Source organism: Solanum verrucosum, unplaced genomic scaffold, assembly GCF_900185275.1.
Source record: "Solanum verrucosum unplaced genomic scaffold, falcon-dt-bn FXZP01000189.1, whole genome shotgun sequence".
In the NCBI taxonomy this organism is placed as follows: Eukaryota; Viridiplantae; Streptophyta; class Magnoliopsida; order Solanales; family Solanaceae; genus Solanum; species Solanum verrucosum.
Genome location: NW_026020814.1, coordinates 1801416 through 1825838, shown reverse-complemented (window position 1 = coordinate 1825838; position 24423 = coordinate 1801416). Strand labels below are relative to the sequence as shown.

General features: G+C 33.5%; 2 protein-coding genes across 4 annotated transcripts; one reads left to right on the top strand and one right to left on the bottom strand.

Annotated features, from left to right (window-relative positions):
- The first annotated feature begins 14258 nt into the window (after window positions 1-14258).
- On the top strand, window positions 14259-17931 carry LOC125813232 (dihydrodipicolinate reductase-like protein CRR1, chloroplastic). Of its 3 annotated transcripts, XM_049492713.1 has the most exons (9): window positions 14265-14581; window positions 14665-14739; window positions 14909-14974; window positions 15073-15168; window positions 15350-15466; window positions 16390-16482; window positions 16720-16821; window positions 17528-17614; window positions 17696-17931. In XM_049492713.1, exons 1-9 carry the CDS (start codon window positions 14354-14356, stop codon window positions 17726-17728), a joined length of 897 nt encoding a protein of 298 aa, XP_049348670.1. In that variant the 5' UTR covers window positions 14265-14353; the 3' UTR covers window positions 17729-17931. The 3 variants fall into 3 exon arrangements, with proteins under 3 accessions (XP_049348671.1, XP_049348669.1, XP_049348670.1); XM_049492712.1 differs by having other exon boundaries at window positions 14262-14581; window positions 17528-17931; XM_049492714.1 differs by lacking the exons at window positions 17528-17614; window positions 17696-17931 and having other exon boundaries at window positions 14259-14581; window positions 16390-16572; window positions 16630-16814.
- A 2758-nt stretch (window positions 17932-20689) lies between these two features.
- LOC125813240 (protein COFACTOR ASSEMBLY OF COMPLEX C SUBUNIT B CCB2, chloroplastic) lies at window positions 20690-23840 on the bottom strand. Its single transcript, XM_049492722.1, has 6 exons — window positions 23458-23840; window positions 23236-23354; window positions 23081-23152; window positions 21463-21606; window positions 21186-21339; window positions 20690-21035 (listed from the first exon to the last, which is right to left on the bottom strand). The coding sequence occupies exons 1-6, from the start codon at window positions 23663-23665 to the stop codon at window positions 20818-20820; spliced, it is 915 nt and encodes a 304-aa protein (XP_049348679.1). The 5' UTR covers window positions 23666-23840; the 3' UTR covers window positions 20690-20817.
- Window positions 23841-24423: the final 583 nt, after the last annotated feature.

The window sequence follows — 24423 nt, the reverse complement described above, 5'->3', positions numbered from 1 at the left end:
TATTAAACATACAAATCTGTGTGGTTATAGTCTAAAATAAATAAGTGTACACATTAAGAAGTTAATTTCAAATTTTGGTTAAATATTTAGTTTGTAGATGATGATTGGATGCATACGTGTCTTTTCGATTTTACATTAAATATGAAATCTTTATGAGAATTAATTTGCTTAAATGTGTATGTCACATGCATAATTGATTAAAATTGTTGCTTAATTATATGTCAATAACAGACATGGCATCAAAAAGTATCATTGTTGACTTAAACAAAGGTGAAAAACTTAACGGTGATAATTACGACATCTGGAGTCGTAAAATATGATATGTACTGGAAGAGCAAAATGTTTTGGAAGGTATAAATCATTTTTGAATGAACCAGAATAGGGTAATACTGCACAACACATAAGAGATCTTGAAGCTTACAAAGCTTGGAGGAAGGCTAACTTCACTGCACGTGGAATAATAATTAGTTCTGTAGTTGATGATCTCATACATGAATATGAGGAATTCCCTACTGCTCATGCTATGTGGGCAAATCTGCGAGGAACGTATGGGGATACATCTGTAACCCGCCTCCGACAGTTGACTATCAAATTTGACACTTACAAAAAACGTCATGATCAGAATATCAAACAACACCTTAGGGTGATGTCAAACATGATAGCTCAACTCAAGAGTGCTGGTCATGTTCTTTCAAATGAACAACAAGTTCAAGCAGTGATTCGGTCTCTTCCCAATAATTGGGAACATTTGCAGGTTAACTTGACCCATAATGATAGCATCAAAACTTTTTCTGAAGTTGCACGCCATGTTGAACTTGAAGATGAGCGTTTGGTGCTGCTAAAGCTGCTTCTAATGCCTTTATGACAGAGTCAAGTGGTACAAAATCTTCAGGCTTCAAGCGCAAGAAAAATTGAAAAAGAAATGGGAAATACAAAGAGACTAGAGAAGGACCCTCTAAGAAAAAGAAGAAGCCAAACTCCAAGAAAGGAAAATGGTTTTTCAAGAAGAGGAACAAGAGTAAAATGAAGTGCTAAAATTTCCAATAATTAGGGCATTTTGCTCATGAATGTACCAAGCCCAAAAATGTAGCATTTCTAAACGCATCTCTAAGTGCTACATATGTTTCTAGCACTTCTTTACTAACTGAATCTTACCCTATGTGGATTGTAGACTCAGGATCCACCGACCACGTGACTCGAGATAGAGAGGCGTTTGTGGAGTTTCGTCGAGTTTCATCTAAATCAAGGTGGATCTACGTAGAAAATAATGTTAGGCTTGAAGTCAAAGGTATAGGCACTTGCAAAGTGAATTTGCATGGTGGTCGTTCCTTGATGTTGCATGACGTCCTATATACTCCAGAGATTCGATGAAACTTAGTGTCTGTGTATGTTCTTTTAGATGTTGGTTTTAATTTATTTTTTAGTCGTAATGGTGTTAGAATAACTCTAGATAATGTTTTATATGGTTTTGGACTTCGTTATGATCGTTTTATCGTATTAGATTGTAATCCTTCAACTTATGACTATTATGTTGACCGTTGTGTAATGACATGTTATTCAAGTAACAATGATATTGATATTATTACATGGCATGCTAGATTAGGTCACATAGGGCAAGATCGAATAAATAGGTGGGCAAAAGAAGGGCATTTAAGTTCTTTCACCAAAATTGAAATGCCAACTTGTGAAAATTGTCTTGCTAGAAAAATTACGTGTAAACCATTTGGAAAGGCTAAGAGAGCCGAGTTCCCACTTCAATTAATTCATTCTGATATTTATGGTCCAATGAATGTAAGGGCAATGTCTGGTGCTACATATTTCATTACATTTATTGATGATTTCACGTATTTTGGTTATGTCTATTTGATTTCTCATAAATCTGAAGCACTTGAGTGCTTTAAAAGATATTTGAATGAAGTTGAAAATCAATTAGATAAAAGTATAAGAGTTTTAAGAACCGATTGAGGACGTGAATATTTGTCAAAACAATTTGAAGAATTATGTACTGAAATGGGTATTATCAGACAATTAACTACTTCTTATACACCTCAACAAAATGGTGTAGCTGAAAGAAGGAATAAAACATTATTAGACATGACAAGATCAATGATGGCGCATGCAAATTTGTCTATCTCTTTCTGGGGAGATGCATTATTGACTGTAGCTTACATATTAAACATAGTGCCTTCTAAGTCAGTGTCTTCCACTCCTTATGAACTTTGGACTGGTCATAACACAAACCTGAATGATCTACGACCGTGGGGTTGTGCGGCATATATTAAAGATTGTTTTGGTGAGTTTGGTAAACTAAGTCCAAAAGGAAAGAAATGTATCTTTATAAGGTACTCTGAATGCTCTAAAGGATTGTTTTGGTGAGTTTGGTAAACTAAGTCCAAAAGGAAAGAAATGTATCTTTATAAGGTACTCTGAATGCTCTAAAGGATTGTTTTGGTGAGTTTGGTAAACTAAGACCAAAAGGAAATAAATGTATCTTTATAAGGTACTCTGAACGAGATGTTAGATTTTTGGAAAATGAGTTTCCCAAAAAGGGTGAAATAGGTGAAGTTGAGCCTCTGTACGAAATGTTGAATTCAGAAGATCAGGTAATGTTGTCAAACATACTTGATAATTCAATGGATCAAAAAATGATTCCTGGTCCAAGTGGGAGTTATGAATCTCAAAATCCTATAGAGGAATCTGAACTTCAAATATGTAAGAGTACAACAAAAAGTGTACCTAAACGATCTGATGAGATTGAGGATTATGTTTTCCTGGTATCTCCCACAAAATTGGATTAACCTAATTCTGTAACTAAGGCCTTATCGAGACCTGAAATGGATGAATGGTTAAAAGCGATGAAAGAAGAATTAGAGTCCATGAAAACCAATAAAGTCTGGGATCTAGTTGACCTTCCTAAGGAACGTAAAGCTATTGGGAATAAATGGATTCTTAAAGTTAAACGTAAATCGAATGGGTCAATAGAAAGACACAAAGCACGATTGGTGGCAAAAGGTTTTACTTAAGAAGTTGGAATAGACTATGAGGAAACTTTGTCACCAGTTGTGAAACTTACTTCCATAGGATTACTTTTAGCTATTGTTACATGTTTAGATCTAGAATTATACCAAATGGATGTGAAGACCGTTTTTCTCAATGGAGAATTAAACGAGGAAATCTACATGGAACAACCAGTAGGTTTCATTGTTAAAGGCCAAGAAAAGAAAGTATGTAAATTGAGAAGATCAATTTATGGCCTAAAACAATCTTCAAGACAGTGGTATCTAAGATTTCATAAGGAGGTGATGTCATTTGATTTCACCATGATCGATGAAGACCATTGCATCTATGTGAAAAAGTCCAATGGAAATTTTGTAATTCTTCTCATTACGTAGATGATATTTTAATAGCTGGAAATAATTTGGAGTATGTGAAAACTGTCAAGTCATGGCTTTCAAAATCGTTTGATATGAAAGATATGGGTAAAGCAGACTATATATTGGGTGTTAAGATCCAAAGAGATTGTTCCAAGAAATTTTAGAGTTTATCTCAAGAAACTTATATAAAGAAAATATTGGAATGTTTTCGAATGAATAGTTGCAAATCCATGGATACTCATGTAGCAATGGGTGAAACTTTAAGCCTTGAAATGTGTCCAAAGACTGAAAAAGAAAAGGAAGACATGTCTCGAGTTCCTTATTCTAGTGTTGTCTGAGCTAGAACAGCAGATTCGTGAGCAAGAGTGTATTTCACAGCTGATTTAACAACAGCCATTTTTTCTGGGGAACTTTCATAGGAGTCTGTTCTTTTTTTTAATCTACTATAAAGGTTCTAAATTGGCTCCTTTGAATTCTTTCTCCCACACACCCTTTTTGGGGATAAATCTTTTTTTCTCCTTTATATTAAATGTAGTCAATCATTTTGAGGTCATGGGAATAAAGAGAAAAACCATCAAAAAACGACGATAGTTCGTGAAGGTTTCTACAGAAAGACCCCTTGGTTCTGGCAAACGAATTGCGTGAATGATGAGACCGGCCTAACCTAAAGTCAAGGATCTTCCCTCTCTTGATGGCGAATCTTGATTGACTGACACTAGGAACCGATTCGGAGAAAGAAGAAGCATGGCATGAGATAGGCGGCGGAGAAAGCGATACCGAAGAGAATAACTCAAGGGCACTGGCTACTCTATCAACTCAATTGATTATCCATAAAGAGAAAGAAAGTTTTCTTCTAGTTCCGCTTCTTGCTCGTCCAATTCAGAAAGACTTGTCGGAAATCGGCGCAACCTCGGGCTCAGGAATGTGAGGCTCGCCCAGACATTTGTTATGTCGTAAGTCTAGTTTGCAAGTATCAATCCAATCCTAGAAGAGATTATTGGAAAGCAGTAAAAAGAATATTTTGATACCTGAAGGGAACTGCAAATCATACACTGTGTTATAGTGGATCTGATTTATTCATAAGAGGTTATACATATACAGATTGGGCTGGTGACCGGGATGATAGAAAATCAACATCCGGTTATGATTTCTTACTAAATGGTGGTGCTATTTCATGGAAAAGTAAGAAGCAAACTTGCACAGCTCTTTCAACCATGGAATGTGAATTTGTGGCTTGTGCGTCTGCAGTACAAAAAGCAGTTTGGTTAAAGAGATTCTTTGAGCATTTAAATATTGCAAAGAATTCTAAGGGTCCCATGATTCTAAATTGTGACAGTCAAGCGGCTATCGCGTACACGAAGCATCCTAAGTATCACAGCAAGACCAAACACATTGACATCAAGTATAACTTTGTGAGAGACGTAGTGGCAAATGGAGAAATAACTTTACAATACATTCCTACACGTGAAATGATAGTTGATCCTTTTATGAAGGCTATCTCTAGAGACTTGTTTGAAAAACAAGTTAAGGCTCTAGGTTTACGTAGGATTTTATGATATTTCAGTGTTGTAAAATGACTTGATTGTTATAATATTCTCTTCTATATAAAACTATTGAATTTATGTTCAAATGTAGTATGCATGTGATATTTTATAAAGTAATAAAGAGTGTTGAACAAGTCGCGAGATTGGCTCTCTTACACGAGCAATCACCTCTTACGTCGGGGAACGTGAAGAGATGAGTTTCACCACCATTTTATGACTTGTTTTGTGATCCAGACAAAAGTTTCTTCACGAAAATGAGTTTAAGGATCACCGAAGAGAGAAACTAGGGTTAAACATCTGGAGATGTTTAGACCAAGGTCTGTACGATGTTGAATAATCGAAAGAATGAGACACATACACCAATCGAAGGTGTAAACATCGTAGCACGTGTTTCATACCACGTGTGTCAAGCGATCAATGGGTCAATGAAAGAATATTCTCTGCTTCTTCATTGTGTGAGACCCAGAAAAGTTAAAATGACTTTTTCAATGAAATACCCTTTGACCTTTTGTTGTTTCTTGAAGTTTCAAATCGGTGTTGCTACTTTAGCATGTTACTAATAGCCATGAGTGATTCGGCAATGCAGTATATGTCTAAGAAAGCAGTTGATATGGAACAGATATATTCGAGTAGAAAGGGAAGATGAATAAATGAATAATTCAATTTGTATACATAAGCCGGCTATTACACTCGAGTGTAATTGTGTGTATAAAGCTAAATATGAACTCGATTTAATATCCTTGAGAGGATGAGGGATCAAATAAGTAACTACTGAAGTAGTGAATGAAGTCTGGGGTATTGTGAGTAATAGTGTCCTTAAAATAATAGTGAATTCTTTCCGCATGTGATTGAATTCTTATGTAGGGCTTGTAAAACCTTAAAGGTAAGCTCTTAATGCTCACAAGTCGCACGAACTATTTTTCGTATGAATTGTGTGTCTGATTGATATAATGTTGACTTGGGTCTTGTCCACCATGTGCGAAGTGGGAGATGTAAGTTTTGGGTCGTGTATCGCCCATGTGGACCGTCCTGACCCGACCCAATATGTTTCATGTCTTATCCAAATTAATTAATTAATAATTAATTGGATAAACCTTTTAAAGGATAAGGCAGAACAGTTACAAATTAACTGTTCAACCTCTCTTTTAAAAGACTCCTAATGGGAGTGTTTTAGGGAGAACGTGAAAAGGTGTAAGTAAAGAGAGGAATACGTGTGAAACAGAAAACCAAAAATAAGCGTTTAGTAAGAAACAAAGAATTGAGTTTCTGAGACAAATTAATTAGTACACAGAAGAAGACTTCTAGTTTGTGAATAGATCTTTGTTTTCCAGTGATTCAAAGATGGACTTGAGTGCAATCCTGTCAATGAAGCAAATCAACGACTTCTGCTGTGAATTACAAGGTACATAACTCGTTGTTGAATACCTTAATATTCCTTCAATCACCACGGCAAATCCTCACGATAAATATGATGAGAAAATTAAATACAGTAAAAATTCATCCAACGAACCCTGGCTTTTTCCATGAGCTTTTTTTTATTAGGAAGAAAAGAAATTCTAAAGTGTAGAATCAATCTTTTTAGGGACAAAATGAAAATTTATATAACCAACTAATTAGGTTAGGGTGATGATGTATCCACATTTGAATCTTGGTCAAACTCTTTCTTGAAATAAAATAAAAAAATAAAAAATTGTCGTAATTACGTGCAAAATAATATGAAATCCTTGTATGTGGACATAATATAACCAAATTAGGTATTGCAAATATAAAATTTAACCTATGATCAAACTCGCATATGCACTACAGCTACACATGTTTACATCTTTTCCATTTTCAAGTGTAATTATTATAAGTTTTACAGATTTAAAGAAACTGCAAGTCAACTAATTATAATCATAATAACGCATCAAAAGATCTTGATCTTCCATCATTTTCATATATATTTAATGGACCATATATATATATATTCGATTTTCGTATTAGCACTCATGCCGTAAAAATTTAAAGAAAGAAGCATTCTTTATAAAGATTTTTTCATATTTGAGGCTTTTTATTGAAACTGAAAAAAATCGTGATTTTATCATATTTTTTGTTTTTCATTCGGCAATTATATTAAAACCTAAATAATTTTAATTCGCACAACAAAGCTTGTAAAGGAAAAAAAAAATAAAAATTAGCAGGAATTTTTTTATCCAACATATCTAATTAAAAATAAAAAATTTATACTCATTATAATATCACAATTCTTGAAATGATATATATCATTAGGGGAGCAATTTCAGCCCAGTTTAATGAAATGAGTCCATTTTATCCATATTTAATGACTTGGATCACTCATATTTTAAATGGGTAAAATATGAGTATCCATATAGACCCATAATAGATCACTCCCTTCTCACTTCTACTCAAAATTCTAAATTGTGCTAAAAAAATAAAAATTCTTATATTAATTTTAAATTTTCAAAAATATTAATTTATTTTTCAAAAAAATTGGAGGGTGGGTGGGGCTGAGGAGGAAGGGGGACAGAGGTGGAATTTTTATCTTTTTTTAAAAAAAAAATTAAAAAAAAATTGGGGTAGGTTGGGTGGAGGGTGGGGGTGGCGGAGGGGTAAATTGTTTTTTTTTTAAAAAAAACAAAAAATTTTAGGAGTAGGTTGGGTGGAAGGTGGGGGGGGAGGCGCCCGGGTTGGGGGTAGGGGACTAGGGGTTGCCAATTATTTTTAAAAAAAAAAAATTCAAAAAAAGTCTTTTTAATTTTTTTTCCGGGGGTGGGGAGGTGGGGGAGTAGGGTTGGCAAAAAAAATTAAAAATTTTATTTTTCCGAAAAAAAAGTTTTTTTAAAATTTTTTTTGGGGTAGGGATTGTCAAATTTTTTTTTGTCAAAAAAAATTCAAGAAAAAAGTCTTTTTAATTTTTTTTGGGGGGTGTGGTGGTATGGTAGGGTGGGATGGTAGGGGTTGAGATTAAAACAACTTAGTTTTGATTTAAAATTTTTGTGCTTTAAGAGATTAAAGTGGGTTACAACCATTTTATCCAAATCATATTTGACCAAATTCATATTTATCTATATTTTATATGGATGAATTGTGATCCAATCCATTTTAACTCAATCCATCCAAATCCGATCCAAACCACTCATTTGCCACCCCTATTAATATCATATAATTATGTGGTTCTCCTAAACTTTTCTTTCCAGCTGATACCTATAAATAGTTTAATTCACTTTAATTTCCTCTTCTTCTTTTTAACTTCTCTTTCTCAAAGAATGATATAAGTCCATATTGACCATTAATGAGATGGATGAATTTGATATACGGCTTAGATAATTATTCTTCCTTTAAATTAGCTTTCCAAGAATAAATTAGGCCTAAAATCTAATTTGTCGGTCTTCAATTTGTGTGTCTGTCACTTTATTAATGAACAACTTTCACATATAGAAAACACAAAAATCATATTTATATGTTATAACTATATTTTGCATAATTGTGCTTAATAGCAAATATAAATATGTATATTTCGCTATACATATACAAAAGAAAGCAGTTGTATTCAGAGGCGTATCCAGAGGGGGTGCCGTGGGTTCACGTGAACCCATGCTCCCCTCTCTAGATTATATATAGTAGTGTTATATTTTTTTTTAAATATTTAAATATAAATGTGTGAACTCATATTCAAAGTATCATATAATAATGCGATGATGATTGGGTGCACTTCTCTAAGTGAGAGATAAAAATTTAAATCTTATATCTATCTTGTCTCTTTGAGTAACATTTTTCCAAGTGATTATCGATCAGTTACACTTTTATCGTTTCAACTAATTTTTCTTTTTTTTTTCCTTTATTCTTTCAAAATTTTCAAGTGTGTTACATTGAGAATTCCTAAAAAATTTAGCATTGTAAATTTTTATATAATTAAATCAAATGTGTATATTAAAATTTAAAACTAGTAGTATTATATATTTTGGACCTATAATTTTTAAACTTTAATGGTTCATATTACGAACTAAATGTCAAATCGATCAAATTTTTATTTAAGATACATTTTTTCGTAATCGTGCACCCATCTAGGGGAAATTCTGGATACGCCTCTAGTTGTATAATTTCGCTATACATATACAAAATAAAGCAGTTGTATAATCTGCTTTGGTATGCATATACAAAATATCAATTGTATAATATATGTTTGTATAAAGTGAGAAAGAGAGAAAGACAAAAGAAAACTAGACAAGGGAAGATCGTATTTGTATAATCATAAGTGTATAAGACGAAAATATATGCATTTGTATTTGTATATACAATTTTCTCTCGCTTTATACAAACACAAACACAATGTATACATTTGTGTTTGTATAAAGAGAGAAAGGCGAATGAGCGAGCGAAATCTGGGAGAGTGGCGAGCGAGATCTGGGAATGAAAATATATGTATATAGACAATTTTCTCTCGCTTTATACAAATACAAACACATTTTATACATTTGTGTTTTTGTATAAAGTAAGAAAGGCGAGTGAGCGAGCGAGATATGGGAAAGGGGAGAGAGGGGAACGAAAATATATGTTTATATATAATTTTCTCTCGCTTTATACAAACACAAACGCATTTTATACATTTGTGTTTGTATAAAAAGTGAGAGAGGCGAGGGAGAGAACGAGAGTGGCGAGCGAGATTCACTAGGAGAGAGGCGAAATAGCAACAGTTTGCTATGAGGTACAATTAAATCAAACTATATTTATAGCATTTAATTTAAATTAATAATTTGCTATTATACAATTTTCCCTTTATTAATTGCCACCTAACAATTTTTTCTATACTTGGCAGATAGTGATAAAAACAACACTAAACACTCAGACTTTTAAAAATGGCCGTCTTCTCAAAATAGAAAAATTCCAAGACATCTTTTTGTTCAAGTTGCTTTTGTAATATTAGCAGTTTTCTTTATTTAATTAAAAAAAAATAAAGAGAATACCTCCACCTTCTTAATCAGTTTGATTTTTTTTCTTTTATTTATATATAAAACAATTTTTAATTCAAATGATAAAAATATATAGAATTAGGGGTGTGTTTTGCATGTTCGATTAAATTGAAATATATTTTTTCTGACAAATTAAATTCCTTAAAAATTAGCAAAATTAACTTTCCTGGTACTAAAAGTACTAGAGAAAATAAATTTTACAATTGACAGTATTTCCCAGATTGTGTCAATCCTATCCTTAACACACCTAACTTGGTGTACGTAGTTTTGAACTTTTGTTTTGCCCACCCTACAGTTGCATAGATGATGTAGTCCATTTTCTTTTTATCAAAAAGGGATCAAAATTACTCTTGAATTATATGAAATAAATCACTTATATCATCGGTTATGTTTTTGAATAAAAAAATACTCCCGTTGTTATTTTAAGAGATCAAGAATATCCTCAAGAATTAACAACACAAATTTTAGTTATGTGACTAGTCATGTGGGATTAATACCTCCACTTAAGCATTGCCTGATAGGATTCGTTATAATAAACTGAACCTTTGGCGACGACCACATCATCACAAAATTCCATAATATCGCCACTAAAGATTTTTCACTGATTTTTATGTGGCAACTAGAGGCTGCAATAGCCACTAATATTTAGTGGCGACTAAAAGTCGCCGGTATCGAGGATGACATAAAATAAGCCCTAAAGGGAGCAAACTATAACTACGAGGCAATAAAACACAACCTAAAGAATCTAATGTCCAGCCTAGTCTAAGGCCACCACGAATCAATCCTAACAAGGATAAGCAAGATCATCTACACCACAATTGAGGCCACAACCTAAACTAAGGATTTTAACACCCACAATAAGCCCAAGGCTCCTACTTAATCAAGAAAGAATGGAATAACAAGAGAAAAGCTAAATACCCGACAAATACCATACGAAATTACATGAAATCTATACTAGGCATTATCTAAGAAGCTCAATCAAGAAAGTAGACTGAAGCCTACCTCAAAGTTGAACATGAACGCTCCGAATCCACCACACTTGAGCTATCCGCATCCGAAATGCCTCCAAACACCGCCAAACTATCAAATTATCAATTACAACGTCATTACAGACGTTTTGACACTAAAATTGCAACAATCGAAATTGGACCCAAAATGGAGTCAAAATGGAATGTGAGACCCACAGTGAAAATTCCAAAATTGACTCCGTCAAAAGGTTCTAAATAGCCCAAGGAGCTTGTGCCTCAAAAAGGGGCACAATTTGAGCTCAAAAATAGGTTAAAACAGTCAATGCAAAATCTATTTTAAAAAATAATAATAATTAATTTTCAGTTACAACCTAATTTTCTAAAATCAATATACATCTAATATCAATACTAAAAACATTCAATATTATTACGAAAAGAACCAAAATTACTTTTTAACTCAAATCTCCTACTATACAATGTATTATTGTACATTTTATGCATTTATATATGATATAAAAATAAAAACCTATAGTGTCTTTAAAATTCTCCTTAATTACGTCATTTATGTTTTTTTTAAATAATGTCCCTGTTATAAAAAATAAAAAAAAATTGTTCTTATAATCTAATGTTAAAAAGCAGTGAAAAACCTTCGGTGACAATATTCTTAGATTTTGTGGTGATGTTTTCTTGTAGTGAATTCTAGTTGGCAATGCTTAGGTGGAGAGATCAATCTCACATAACTTGTCTTGTCACGTCACTAAAAATTGAGTTGTCAACTCTCGAGGATATTTGTGATCTCTTCAAATAATAGCGAGGAGATATTTTATCCCAAAGTATAATAAATGGTATAGGTGATCTATTTCGCATAGTTTATGAGAAATTTTGACCCATATCCATTTTTTTGTTAATTCCTCTGTGAAGGTTTGTAACTTTGTATTAACTAGCTACTCAGAATTATCAGCTATATATAATATTACTCATATATATTAATTGATAACAGAAATATTGAGATACTATCTGTGTAAACAATTAAATTAAGAATAATGTAAAAAGAAAAAAAAATATCAGTATATTTAAATTAAAACCAAATTTTAGTTTACATTCTATAAGCTTTTCAGTTCATAGATTTGGTTCAATGGCTACATAAGCAGGCCACAACTTACATTTACATAATTAATTACAAATTAATTTGGGCAATAAATTAAGGGAAACTTTCAAAAATAATCACTATAATAAATTTAATTATGCTCCATAACTATAGTTTGCATATTTACAGGCTGTAACTACAGTTTAAGTTGCATTGTTTGTATAATTCATGAGTTTGTATAAGTCGCGAGTTTGTATAATTCATGGGTGAGTTTGTATAATTATAATTAACAAATTCGTTTGTATAAACTCGAACTAACGAATTTATACAAACACAAACATTTGAACATTAAACAATTATACAAATTATATCATACAAAATTACATTATAAAAAGTTATACAAATTTCGAATTATACAAACGTGCGAATTATACAAAATTAAAAAATTGAATTGTGTAATTATAGCTAAAAGTATATCACGATTTATAATTAAGGCAAATTGTAACTATATTAACTAATCAACTAATCAACTAATATATGTTTGCTTGTCTGGCTAATTTTCCCATAAATTAACTACCCAAAAGAGCCATTGATTTGAACTCAAGACAAGTCCTTTTTTAGTTACGTTACCATCAAAGAGCGGTAATTATTTAATTATTAATTAATCAGAAGGAGCGAGTTCAAGCTAATCTAAATACATAATCACTAAATACCAAACATTGGATGGTTTTTTTTTTAACATCACCCCACATATGCACAATTCCACTTCTAATTGAAAAAAAATAAAAATCCTATGTATCTCGTGCTCAATGAGGACTTCAAGAACGGGTTAGCAAATTAATTAAGACTTAGTATGAATTGGCTTATTTTAAGTATTTTAAAGCTAAAATAACTTTTAAACAATTTTTATAGTAGGTAATTTAAAAGAAAATTTTATAAGCACTTAATTTTAAGCTAACTAACAAAAATAAGAAAAAAAGTCAAAAATTAAAATTTTGAACTTATAACTTTTCGCTTATAAGTCAAATTGAAAAGCCAAATCTAAACACTATAAATTATTTCTACCTATGTATTACATGCATACTCTCTAATATACAACAATATACATATATTCTTGTAGTATCATTGACTAATGAGTAATTTCTGAACAAGAAACCTTAGTGATACCAATATCGTATATATATATATATATATATATTGATTTAGTATCAGTTAAGCAAAATTATCAGCCTTAATGATATCAATACAGTATATAATACTGATTTAATATCAGTTAAGCGAAATTTATCAACCTTAATGAATGAGGGTATGGGCTGTAATTCTTTTTTTGAGAGAATGAGTATTTCTTTAATTACTTTGGATTGGGATATGAACATATAATTATTTTGAGTTTTATGGCTATTCATGTAGTTTACCTAATTCTTTTTTCAACTTAATTTTTAGGGTCCCTAAATTTTAAAAAAGATATGGGCCCCATTAATTTCATTTATTAGAATGGGTCAGAAATTGAAGTGTTCACATCTCAACCTATTAAATATACATTTGTTTGTTTTTCTTTACAAATCATTTATATGCTCGGAATATATTTTGATCCTTCAAAATTTGTATTATATCATTAATTATCATACAATAATTAAGATGCTAAAAGAATACAATAATTAAGACGTAATTTATGTAGAGAGTTCATGTATGTAATATCTTGTCACTACTTTAATTTATCCATTATCATCGTACAATTACCTTCAACACCAAAACTATGCACCTTCACCAGCAATCTCTACCACCATCAACCAATGACGGAGTCACGCACAATTATTTTTAAAAAATTTATTTTTAAAATTGGGGATAAATCATAAAGCGAACAAGAAAAAATGGAGAGAAGATTACAAGGTAGAAAACTAAACTCACACCAATAAGGTGAAAGTCAGAGTGTCAACTAACTGAGAGCTACAGAATGATGGATGGTCCATTGAATACCCTTCAGGCTTCGTCATAAAATTATATTTTATATATTGACGTTATATTGGTTAAAAATTACTTCTATATACATGTATATTGATATCTGAACACCCTTAAAGAAATTTCTAACTTAGCTATTGCCACCAACCACCTTCATCATCAACATCCACCAAACAAATGCCCCCTCCAACCATTACGACACCAATTACCACTATTGTCAATCACTATCACTATTATATCGCAGACACCCTAAGTACTTTTTTCATTTTGCGGGCGAGTCCAATTGAACACTTTGATATAATAATTGTGATAAATATAGAGAGCAAGTACGTGTGCGTCTGAACAAGGACATAATGAAAGGCAGGAAAAACCTTATCTTTTAACACAAAACAGTAAACTTTTATCCAAATTTTGAGAAACAGAGTAACCAAAAGACTGTAATCATATATCCATGGCGGTTTTAAGCTGCCAAACATACTTTATTAATTCTAAAAAAATTATAAAGACAAAGCCATTCATCTGTTGCTCATCATCATCATCTCAAAATAATGTGAAGGTAATCATAAATGGAGCTGCTAAGGAAATTGGCAGAGCTGCCGTTATTGCTGTCACTAAAGCTAGAGGAATGGAATTGGCTGGCGCTGTTGATTCTAATTTTGTTGGACAAGATATTGGACAGGTCAATTCAATTGCTTCATTCATTTCCATTATTCACTTATAAGAAAAAAATTGTGTTTGTGAAATTCATTTTATTAATTTCAGGTTTGTGGCATGGAAGAGCCTCTAGAAATACCAATAATTAACGACCTTACCATGGTCTTGGGTTCAATATCTCAGGTAACCTTTTTGCTTTCCTGGTGACTTGAACCTACAATCTCAGAGTTAGGAGGTGAAGGGTGTTTACCATCCGAGCATGTCAAAAAATTATGTTCTTGAATTGACCCAATATTGCTTTAATTCTGATCCAAATGATGGTTTCTGACATTGTGAAATTCAATTATTGCAGTTAAAAGCAACTGGAGTAGTCATTGATTTCACTGACCCTTCTACAGTTTATGACAATGTCAAACAGGTCTAATCTTCTTAATAGTATCACTTATTTAACAAAAAAAAAAAAAAGGAAAACAGAAGAAGGTGGAAACTTAAAATCATTTCAATTTTGTTTTGCAGGCAACAGCATTTGGGATGAATAGTGTAGTTTACGTGCCCAGAATTAAGCAAGAAACTGTCATGGCTTTATCTATGTTATGCGAGAAGGCCAGCACGGTGAGGGTGCAGGGTGAGATTTACAAATTTACACAACAATTTCATCATATGACCAATTACATTTTCAAACAATGGGTTTAGTACTTTAAGGTCAATTCAAAGGACGTTTATGTATTATGCCAAGAAATAATTCTGGTTCTACTTAATTAAAAAAGGCGCATGTTTTTGGCATTGATGTCAGGGTTGTTTGGTTGCACCAACTCTTTCAATTGGATCCATACTTCTCCAGCAAGCAGCAATTTCAGCTTCTTTTCACTATAACAATGTTGAAATTGTTGAGTCTAGAGCTAATCCTCTGGTAAGTACAACCCCGTGGCTGTTGACTTATTTTTATGCATATACACTAAAATGTTGAATCTTTAAATATTTATTTTGAGTACCATTAATGAAGATTGTGGTTCCGCCACTTGGATGGAAGAAGATATTTTCCCGCACTACACATAACTAATTGAGGGGAATTCTATTAATTTCAACACTAGAAGGGGGCCATGGCCAAGACCTAACACCATTTAATATGTTGTAATGCCATAAAAATCTTCTTTTCGAATAAAATAATAATGATGATAGTAAAGCTTAGTGCATGGGTCCATAACCTAGCTGGATACAGCCAATTAGGTAACTAACCTTTCTGTAGAATTTATTGTCATCTTAATCAAACAGCAAATGCTAACAGTGACCCGGTCGTCCTTTCTACAACTTTACACCCCGAATCTTCTTTATTCTTTTCCAATCGGTAAAATTCATAAACAATTGACTTTTCGATGTAGTCATTGTCATGGAGTTTTTATTTCGCCTGTGAAATTTGAACAATTACAAGGTCGAAAAGTGACCAGTTAGTGTTATTTCTACTTCTCCAACACATCTTTGGAAGAGCCTAAACAACATGAGCAGTCTCTTATAGATCAATAGTGTTCTCACCTACGAACGTGCTCAAGACCTCATTTGTTTCTCGTTTTTTGGTTCTCTAGATCAACAAAAGTTAATCTTCTTAATACAAAGAAAGCGACTAGAGATTGAACTGATGCATTCCAGAGTTAACTGTCAATAGTATAAATATTCTCGTACATCATGTCAGTGATTGTATATAGTAGGCTCTGACCATTTCAATCATACTAGTAGTTATTAGTATAAGAAAAAGAAACCTGTCATTCATTAAATGCTAGTACTTATTGAATTACCAAAATCAGTGGTCAAAAGTAATGAAATTATTGCTGTCTGCAGGATTTTCCAACCCAGGATGCAGTTCAAATTGCTAACAACCTTTCCAATTTGGGTCAGCTGTATAATAGAGATGACATTTCTAGTGATATTCCGGTAAGATGCAACAAATCTTACAGACACGGTGCTACATGCAATTCATAGTTTTCAAGCTTGTAGTTGAACATAAAGAAGAACTATGAACTGGTAAATCCTTCGAAATAAGCCAAATCAAATAACATGATAACATTTATAACCCAGCAGAACTTTGGAGTAATTGGGTCTACGGACAAGGCAATCTCTTGACTTCAGGAACATTCTGATATTTGGCTGCTTTTTCTTCTGTTCTTCAAGGCAAGGGGTCAAGTTCTTGGGGAAGACGGGGTGCGTGTTCACAGCTTGGTTCTACCAGGGCTCCCATCTAGTACATCAGTTTACTTCTCGAGGCCAGGAGAGGTATGTTTCTGAACCATACTCTCGGTTCACTACGGTAGACAGTGGCCATAGATTGTTGTAAATCTTATGGAAAATACCTTATTCACAAACACTCGTAGGAATTCTCCATAGCTTGAGGTGTGTCAATAGACGTTGTCCAATATTTCACCCGGTATAGGTGTGTCCCCCAAGATTCAACAAGCTCTTCTAGTATCAAACTAGGAGCCAAAATCTAATAAAGATTTAATAGAGAAGAAGAAGAAAACCCAGCAATAGAATCATAATCAGGATTATACTTTTGCCCATTTCATGAAAGTAAACGCAAAGAATCCTATATAGGCAACAAAAGAGACAAAAGGGCTCTAACGTTCTGAAACAACGTCCAAATATTAGAGCCCTTCTGTCTCTTTTGTTGCCTATATAAGATTTTTTGGGTTTACTTTCATGAAATGAGCAAAGTATAATCCTTCCTGATTATGGTTATATTGTTGGGTTTTCTTCTCTATTAAATCTTTGTTAGATTTTGGCTCCTAGTTTGATACTAGAAGAGCTTGTTGAATCCTGGGGATGCACCTATACTAGGTGAAATATCCTTAAGAACGGTGTCTTTCGACACACCTCAAGCTAAGGAGAATTCCTACAAGTGTTCGTGAAGAAGGTAGTAAGATTTACAACATAGATCCCCCTTGTATTTATGAGAATCTCATTTGTAACTGTTGTTGATCAGGTTTACACACTAAAGCATGATATCACAGATGTGCAATGTCTCATGCCAGGCCTGATTCTGGCCATTAGAAAAGTTGTTCGCCTCAAGGTACCATCGATTAACCATTTCTTAACATATTTCAGCATCGATTTTACAGACTACACAACACTCTTTGTTTTCCCTTGGCAGAACCTGGTCTATGGCTTGGAGAAGTTTTTATAAGAACAGATACTAAGAGGCTAAAGGGACCATAGGCAACACTGAGATATCTTGTAAAGAGTACATGAATGGAGAGATATGAAAGACAGATGCAGCCAAGAGAGAAATTCCCGATATACTGCTGTTAAAGGAATGTTACAAAAATGTCGGATCACAATAAGCAACTTATTAAACAGCTGATAAAATCTGAGAATATTTTTTTTCCATGTCAGCTAAAAGCCAGAATATAGAAATTGTACTCTCTAAAAGATGTCAAACTTAAACTGAATAATATCCCACCACCCCCACACCCCCAACACCCCAACACCCCACCTTTTTTTTCGAGACTCATACTTCCAATCTAAATTTGAGGCAGCTCTTCATTCTTATTGCAATTCTTCTTTCCACCCCCACCTCACACTTGGTTGACAGGTAGTAATTAGTAAATAGCATTTGTTTTACTTAAGGTTACACCGAGGGAAGCTCAAGTTGCATTTTGGTATCAAATCCACATCCATGCTTTAAACCTAGATTCCAGCCAATGGAGCCGCTAAATCATTGTTGTTATTTTTTTATTTTTTTTACCCTTTCCTCTTTAGATTCTTGCTCCTTGCATACTCTATAAAGATTCATCATTAGTTGTATATTCTTACACATTAAAGAACCAAATTCCAGCCATGGCATTTCGAAGACTTAAAAAGTAGTTGTAGTTCTAATCGCACAATTGAAAGAACTCCCTCAAATACAGATTCAATAGGGTACAAGGAGATTTCAAATTTTGCCTATAAAGGAACAAAGCAAATTGTCACAGAATGCTGTACACTTTAAATTGACATTTCACAAGATCAAGATAAATAGCCAAAGACTAGAAAAATAAGACACTATTCAATCCAAGTTTACATACGAACCAATGACTAACCTTAAAGCTAATAATTAAGACAGTTGGCTTCTAACTGTTTAAAGAAAATATATATATATATTGCACTAGGCCTAAAGAACAGAGGAATATTTTTATCTCTGAACTTCATAGAATGGATAGCAATTTCTCCTATTGCACAAACCATCCTTGTGATGGATCATTTGCAATATCCTGACATGCTCAAACAGAACCGAGTATAGTACTTTGCAGAAAATTAATAGAGAAAGGACAACTAAAGCCAATAAAAGCAGTAAAGAAAATATAATCAGATGGGGAGGTCCTAGAGACTAAAGGAAGCCATACCCTGGGTCATTAATTTGCTGAGCACCATTAAAAAATGTTTTGCTAGCTCCCATTAAAATCTGGGATATGGAATTAAAACTCTCACAAATTTTCATTAACCTCTTTTGGTAATTAAAGCATTTAATATTCTCCAACCATATGCTATCCAGATTTGCTGTTCTAAGAAAATCTTTAGTGTTGAGATGTACATATGGAGTATTATTTTTTGGGGACAAGCTAAAGTAAATAATTTACACAGCAAGACAGAAGAAATTTAATGGTTCGTCATAGTTTATGGTTTCGTTCAAGATTTTTGGAGCTATTACTCAATATTGCTTGAACCTACTGATGGTCAAAGGTCAATAACTGTGTCACCTACATGAATGCAACTATGCCAACACTTATGCACTGGGTCTCACTGGAACTCCGTAGTGAAGCACTTATTAGAAAGAGTGTTGCCACCTACATAACATGTCAAACAGAAGTTATTGTCACCTACATTACCCCCAGTTTGGTCTACCACAACATCATGACCCACCATTATCAATAAATAAGCACTCTTTTTTCTATTAGATCCTTATGCATGAAGATAACCAATTCGGTCATTATGGCCAGACTCTCTTATAGATTTCTACCCACATTCTAAATAGGGTCCTCTTATCTCTTTGTTGTTTTTTTTTACACCTATCTAGATTTAGCAACCTTCGGATTGAAGCAGACAGTAAATGTGGTTTAAGTCTTTAAGAAATGATTCTTTGTCCCAGAAACAGTTTTATCCCTAGAACATTTCAAACATTATTCAAATCAGAAACCAAACTAAGCTACTCGGTGCAAGCTCCGCTTAGAGAATTCAGACGTGAAAGATCCTAATCTTATTCAGCATCTTGATATCAAAAATCAGGAGGACCAATTGTCCTTGCAGGCCGTAACACTTTCACAAAATTGTGTTAATGTCCTTGCGTGGAATTTGTGGGCATGATTAGGTTCAGTATTGACCATTTTTCTTGAAACTTATGAGGGCCAATGATGTTTATTACAGGGGAAGTTCAGGTGCCATGCATTTCTTGACCATATTATTGCATCCCTACTTTATATGATGCTACATGCCCTAACGAGCTAGCAGAATGTAGCCTGATTTATGGAGAGAAATGAAATAATGAATAAGCTTATATTCAGGTGGGTTGAACCAAAAGAGGATCTACTACATACAAAAAATTGTGTCTATAGCCTTCTGGAGGGGAAAGACTTCAATTAATTTACAAATACCACGGCGTCTTGAATGATACTTGTAAGATCATAAGTTCTGGATACCAGCTGCTAATCTTGCTATGGTCAGAAACTAAGCTTTCACTTATTCTCTTTCCATTGTGGGCGAGGAAGGAAAGGGTGAACTAACACATAAAAGTTTAAATCAAAAAGACTAGCTATTAGATTTCAACAGCAGAAAACTGAAATATTAAATACATTCAGAATAAAATGTCATGGATAATCTCCATCGCAAGCTTATTAAGTACCATCTACCAAAATATAACTCTTCTTCACTATCTTTTTCACAATAGCGTGTCAAGCTGCAATTATACACCATGGGTGAAGCTTTTTCCAAAATAAACATTGAACACTTCCCTGATTTAAGTATATGGTAAAGAAATAAGACATCTAGCAGCAAAAAGGTTAACTTAAATATTTGCCTAGGGCAGCGAGTTGAACCAAGAGATGTCAACATAAAACGGAAACTCAACTAGTACACACCGTAGCATATCTGCAACCAAGTTTGCACCTAATCGCAGCTTTGAAGCTTTATGGATGTCATTAAATTAGCTCAATGAGCAAATTTTGAACAATTTTTTTAATATATGCAAGTTATTTTCAGCAGCATTTGTTTATAGCATACTTTGAAGAAATATTAGAGGCTCTATAGATCTGCATGGACACACTTACCTCCAAACTTCTTTGCGACAGCTCCAACCCACGATCTATCTCTATTGTTGTATGCGTAACTATTGCTGGAAGCCACAAGCACAAAACCATTATTCTTCCACTTCTGGCTGGAATCTGAGGTTTCAGATTGTATTAGAGGTTGCACGAGGAGAGAACGGGTTCCTTTTGGAAGCATCTCCCACACTTCAGAATCTAGATTATCACAAAAATGTGGAGAACCACATACCGTAACTTCGTTATAATACAACAGTGTAGTTTTCACCTTCATTCAAACTAGACAATGCGTAATTTACTATTTGAATGGACATCTCCTTCATAGAAACGCCATTAATAAATGAATACCTGAGACCTGTGGAAAATAAAGTGTCTCCTTCAAATCATGAAGACCACTTTGCTGGATCTGTTTCTCAAACCAGTCACATAAGTGAGCTTTCAATACATCTTTTGGTGTTCTCCAGTAGCCACGAGCACAAATTGTATCTTGAAGTGAGAAAAGCTACAAAATCAACGTAACCTTCACAGTTGTAAGTTTTGAAACTTAAAAATTGTATCCGTACTATCTTCTTGAATGATCCTCTGACTACTCCAAGTTGATATAATCTTGTCTATGGATACATACCACTGATATGCTGCTTGTGTTGCGCAACAAAACATAGGTTCCCCATGCCAAATCCTCCTTCAGAATATCTGATATGTTCTCTGAGATGACAAAGGCTTGCTCAGCATCTTCAGGAAGATTTCTTTCTTCTACTAGAACTGAACCCTGAATCCAATTTAGTCATTAACATATCTTTAGATTTATTTTTCAATAGCATATCTTCCAGTTTAAGAAGGATGATATAGACCTCGTCTCTTAAATATCTACATAAAATATGAATACAACAGGTTAAAGGAAATTAACCGTTGAAATGAATATCATATAAGCATGTTGCGAACCTCTCTGGTGCTAAAGATAGAACAATGAATGCAACATGAGTGACCAGATGTAGTTTCAAACTTATGTTAATATCATATAAGCATATCTTCTTCTTCTTTTTTTCTAAAACCTGGTTGATGCTTGGTCCATTCAATTGCTGACAAAAGCTAAACTGCTTTAACTGAACCGATAATAACGGCATTTGAGGGGCCGTACATTAAAAGTATTAAAGAAACCAATTGCTCGTAATGTAATACTTAACAAACCATAAAAATCTCTGTTGGGTGGAATTACATCTTGGACTACAAGATAGCTGTCCTATGCAGGCAGAGTCCATTTGATTAACAATGTATTGTTTTCTATATAAAGATTCTGGTCCCAAATATTTGTTCTGCCAAAGAGAATTATTCAATTGACTGAGGCCACCAGTAGAAGATTCTTATGGACAGGAGGAACTGATATATCGGAAAGAGCTTTGTTAGCTTGGAGAAGGTTTGCTATCCAAAATCATCTGGAGGGCTACATATCCTAGATATTTTCACATGAAATAGAGCTGCAGGAAAATTACTATGGAACCTATGCAAGAAGAAAGATACTCTACGGGTACAGTGTGTACATGTATACTATGGAATGGGTAGCGTAGGGGAGGCTGTACCTAGACAAACAACTTGAATGGTACAAAAGGTTTTCAAGGCAAAGAATATGACGAAGATGCTCGAGTCATGGTGTCTGAAATGCAGCAGAAGAAAACCTTTTCCATAAAAAGAATGTATCAAAAGATGAGGGGAATATTTCAAAAGGTTACATGGAGGAGGCTGGTATGTAATAACCATGGATTCCCCAAGTGGATCTTCATCCCAAATTTAGCAGCATGTGGTAATCATAGCACTAGACACAGATTGGCTCAATGGGGTATAACAAAAAACTAGGTTTGGATGTGGTTGTCGTAGCTAGAATTTGGATGAATTAGCTTCAGCAGAATCACATGGGAAAGGGAAGAATGCAGCTGCTGAGATCTGCCGAATGTCCTTTGCTGGCTGCATTTATTACGTATGCACATGAGCTAAGATTAGAGAAGCTAAATTTCTAACCTTAGAATAGTAGCTTGGATACATAGTTGCAGACACATGCAACTTCAGTTACTTGTTTGTTTCTGTACATATTTCCACTTGGTAATAAAATATATCCTGATTTTTGGTTTGATAATTTTATAAACTGATCAGCCTCAAGTAAATTGCTTGATTTGTTTTAGCAGCCGAGGATGTACTAGAACAAAATGGTGCAATTATCTCAACAGAAAATACATAGACAGAGAAATTACCTTAAGAAACTTCCCAAGGTAAGGAACTATAACAGAGAACACAGCCAGAAGAAGACCTAAAACTTCCGTTCTCTGTAGAAAACAGAATACACTGAATTAAAATTACATTTGCAGACAACAAATATGAATAGAGTTGAATACAATTGTTGACTCACTAGCTGCGCTGCGGTGATGGCGGATGAGTCTGAGCCGAGAAAGTGATTCAATACCAAAAGAAAACCAAATGCGTAGCCGATGTATCTCGGCAAATAAGATTCGTCCAATCCAGGTATTCCTTTGAAGGAATAGCCAACACAGGCACAAATTTTAGAGACTAGACAATACATGCGTATATACTGATTGAAATCGAGAGACAAATAGAAGATTTTTGGGTCTACCGAGAGTGAAACGAAGCACGGAAAGGTTAAGCTGTTGCTGTTGAGCATTGCTTTCGGTAGAATTCTCGAGACGACTATAGACTATCAATGATGATGCCTTTCTGGTTTTCCGGCACCGGAATTCTGACGGCCATATGGATTTGCCGTATCTTTTCACGGGAAACACTGACGGCGTTAATGAGTTCAACAATAGACAGGTATAGCTCATTTTCGGTAGCTTCTGTCTCCCTCCGTCAAATGGATAATGTTAGTGAAAACCTCGCCGTCGGCTATGAGTCGCCGGAATGTTGTTGTACCACGCTCCAGTAACGAGCGTGTTCTATTGAACTCTCAAAAGAAAATTAAAAGAAATTGGGAGTTTTCCTTTTTCTTTTTCCTTCTCTTTTTTACTGGATAAAAAGAATGCACGGAGTGAGGACGCATCCAATTATGGAGAAATTTTATTTTGCATGTCACACAAACAATTATATTACCCAAAGTTATGTCAGTGGAATTTGCAACCTAAATAGCTTGTTTGGAGTTGGTTTAAATACAATATCTATTTTGATAACTATTATTAAAACTTTGTTGCGTAGTAAAATTTATTATATTTTGTAATTGACAAAAGATTTTATTTTTATATAACGATCAAATTGATGAAAATTGATATTGTGTTGTAAAGTTTATTATATTTTGTAATGATAAAAGGTTATATTTTTATATAATGATCAAATTAATGTGATCATGTTGTTATCATTTATTTTTCTCATTTTACATTTATTTATTAATAATTATATTTAATTCTCTATCCTTTTTATATATTTAGTAGCGCTATTCCATATTATATATATATATATATATATAGGTTTATTCTTCAAATTGTTGATCTGTAGCGTTATGTAATTATGCTTTGATTGTATTAATACAATATATTATGAAATAATAGTTATTAATGTGTTATAATTTGTTAAATTAGTTAATGACAAT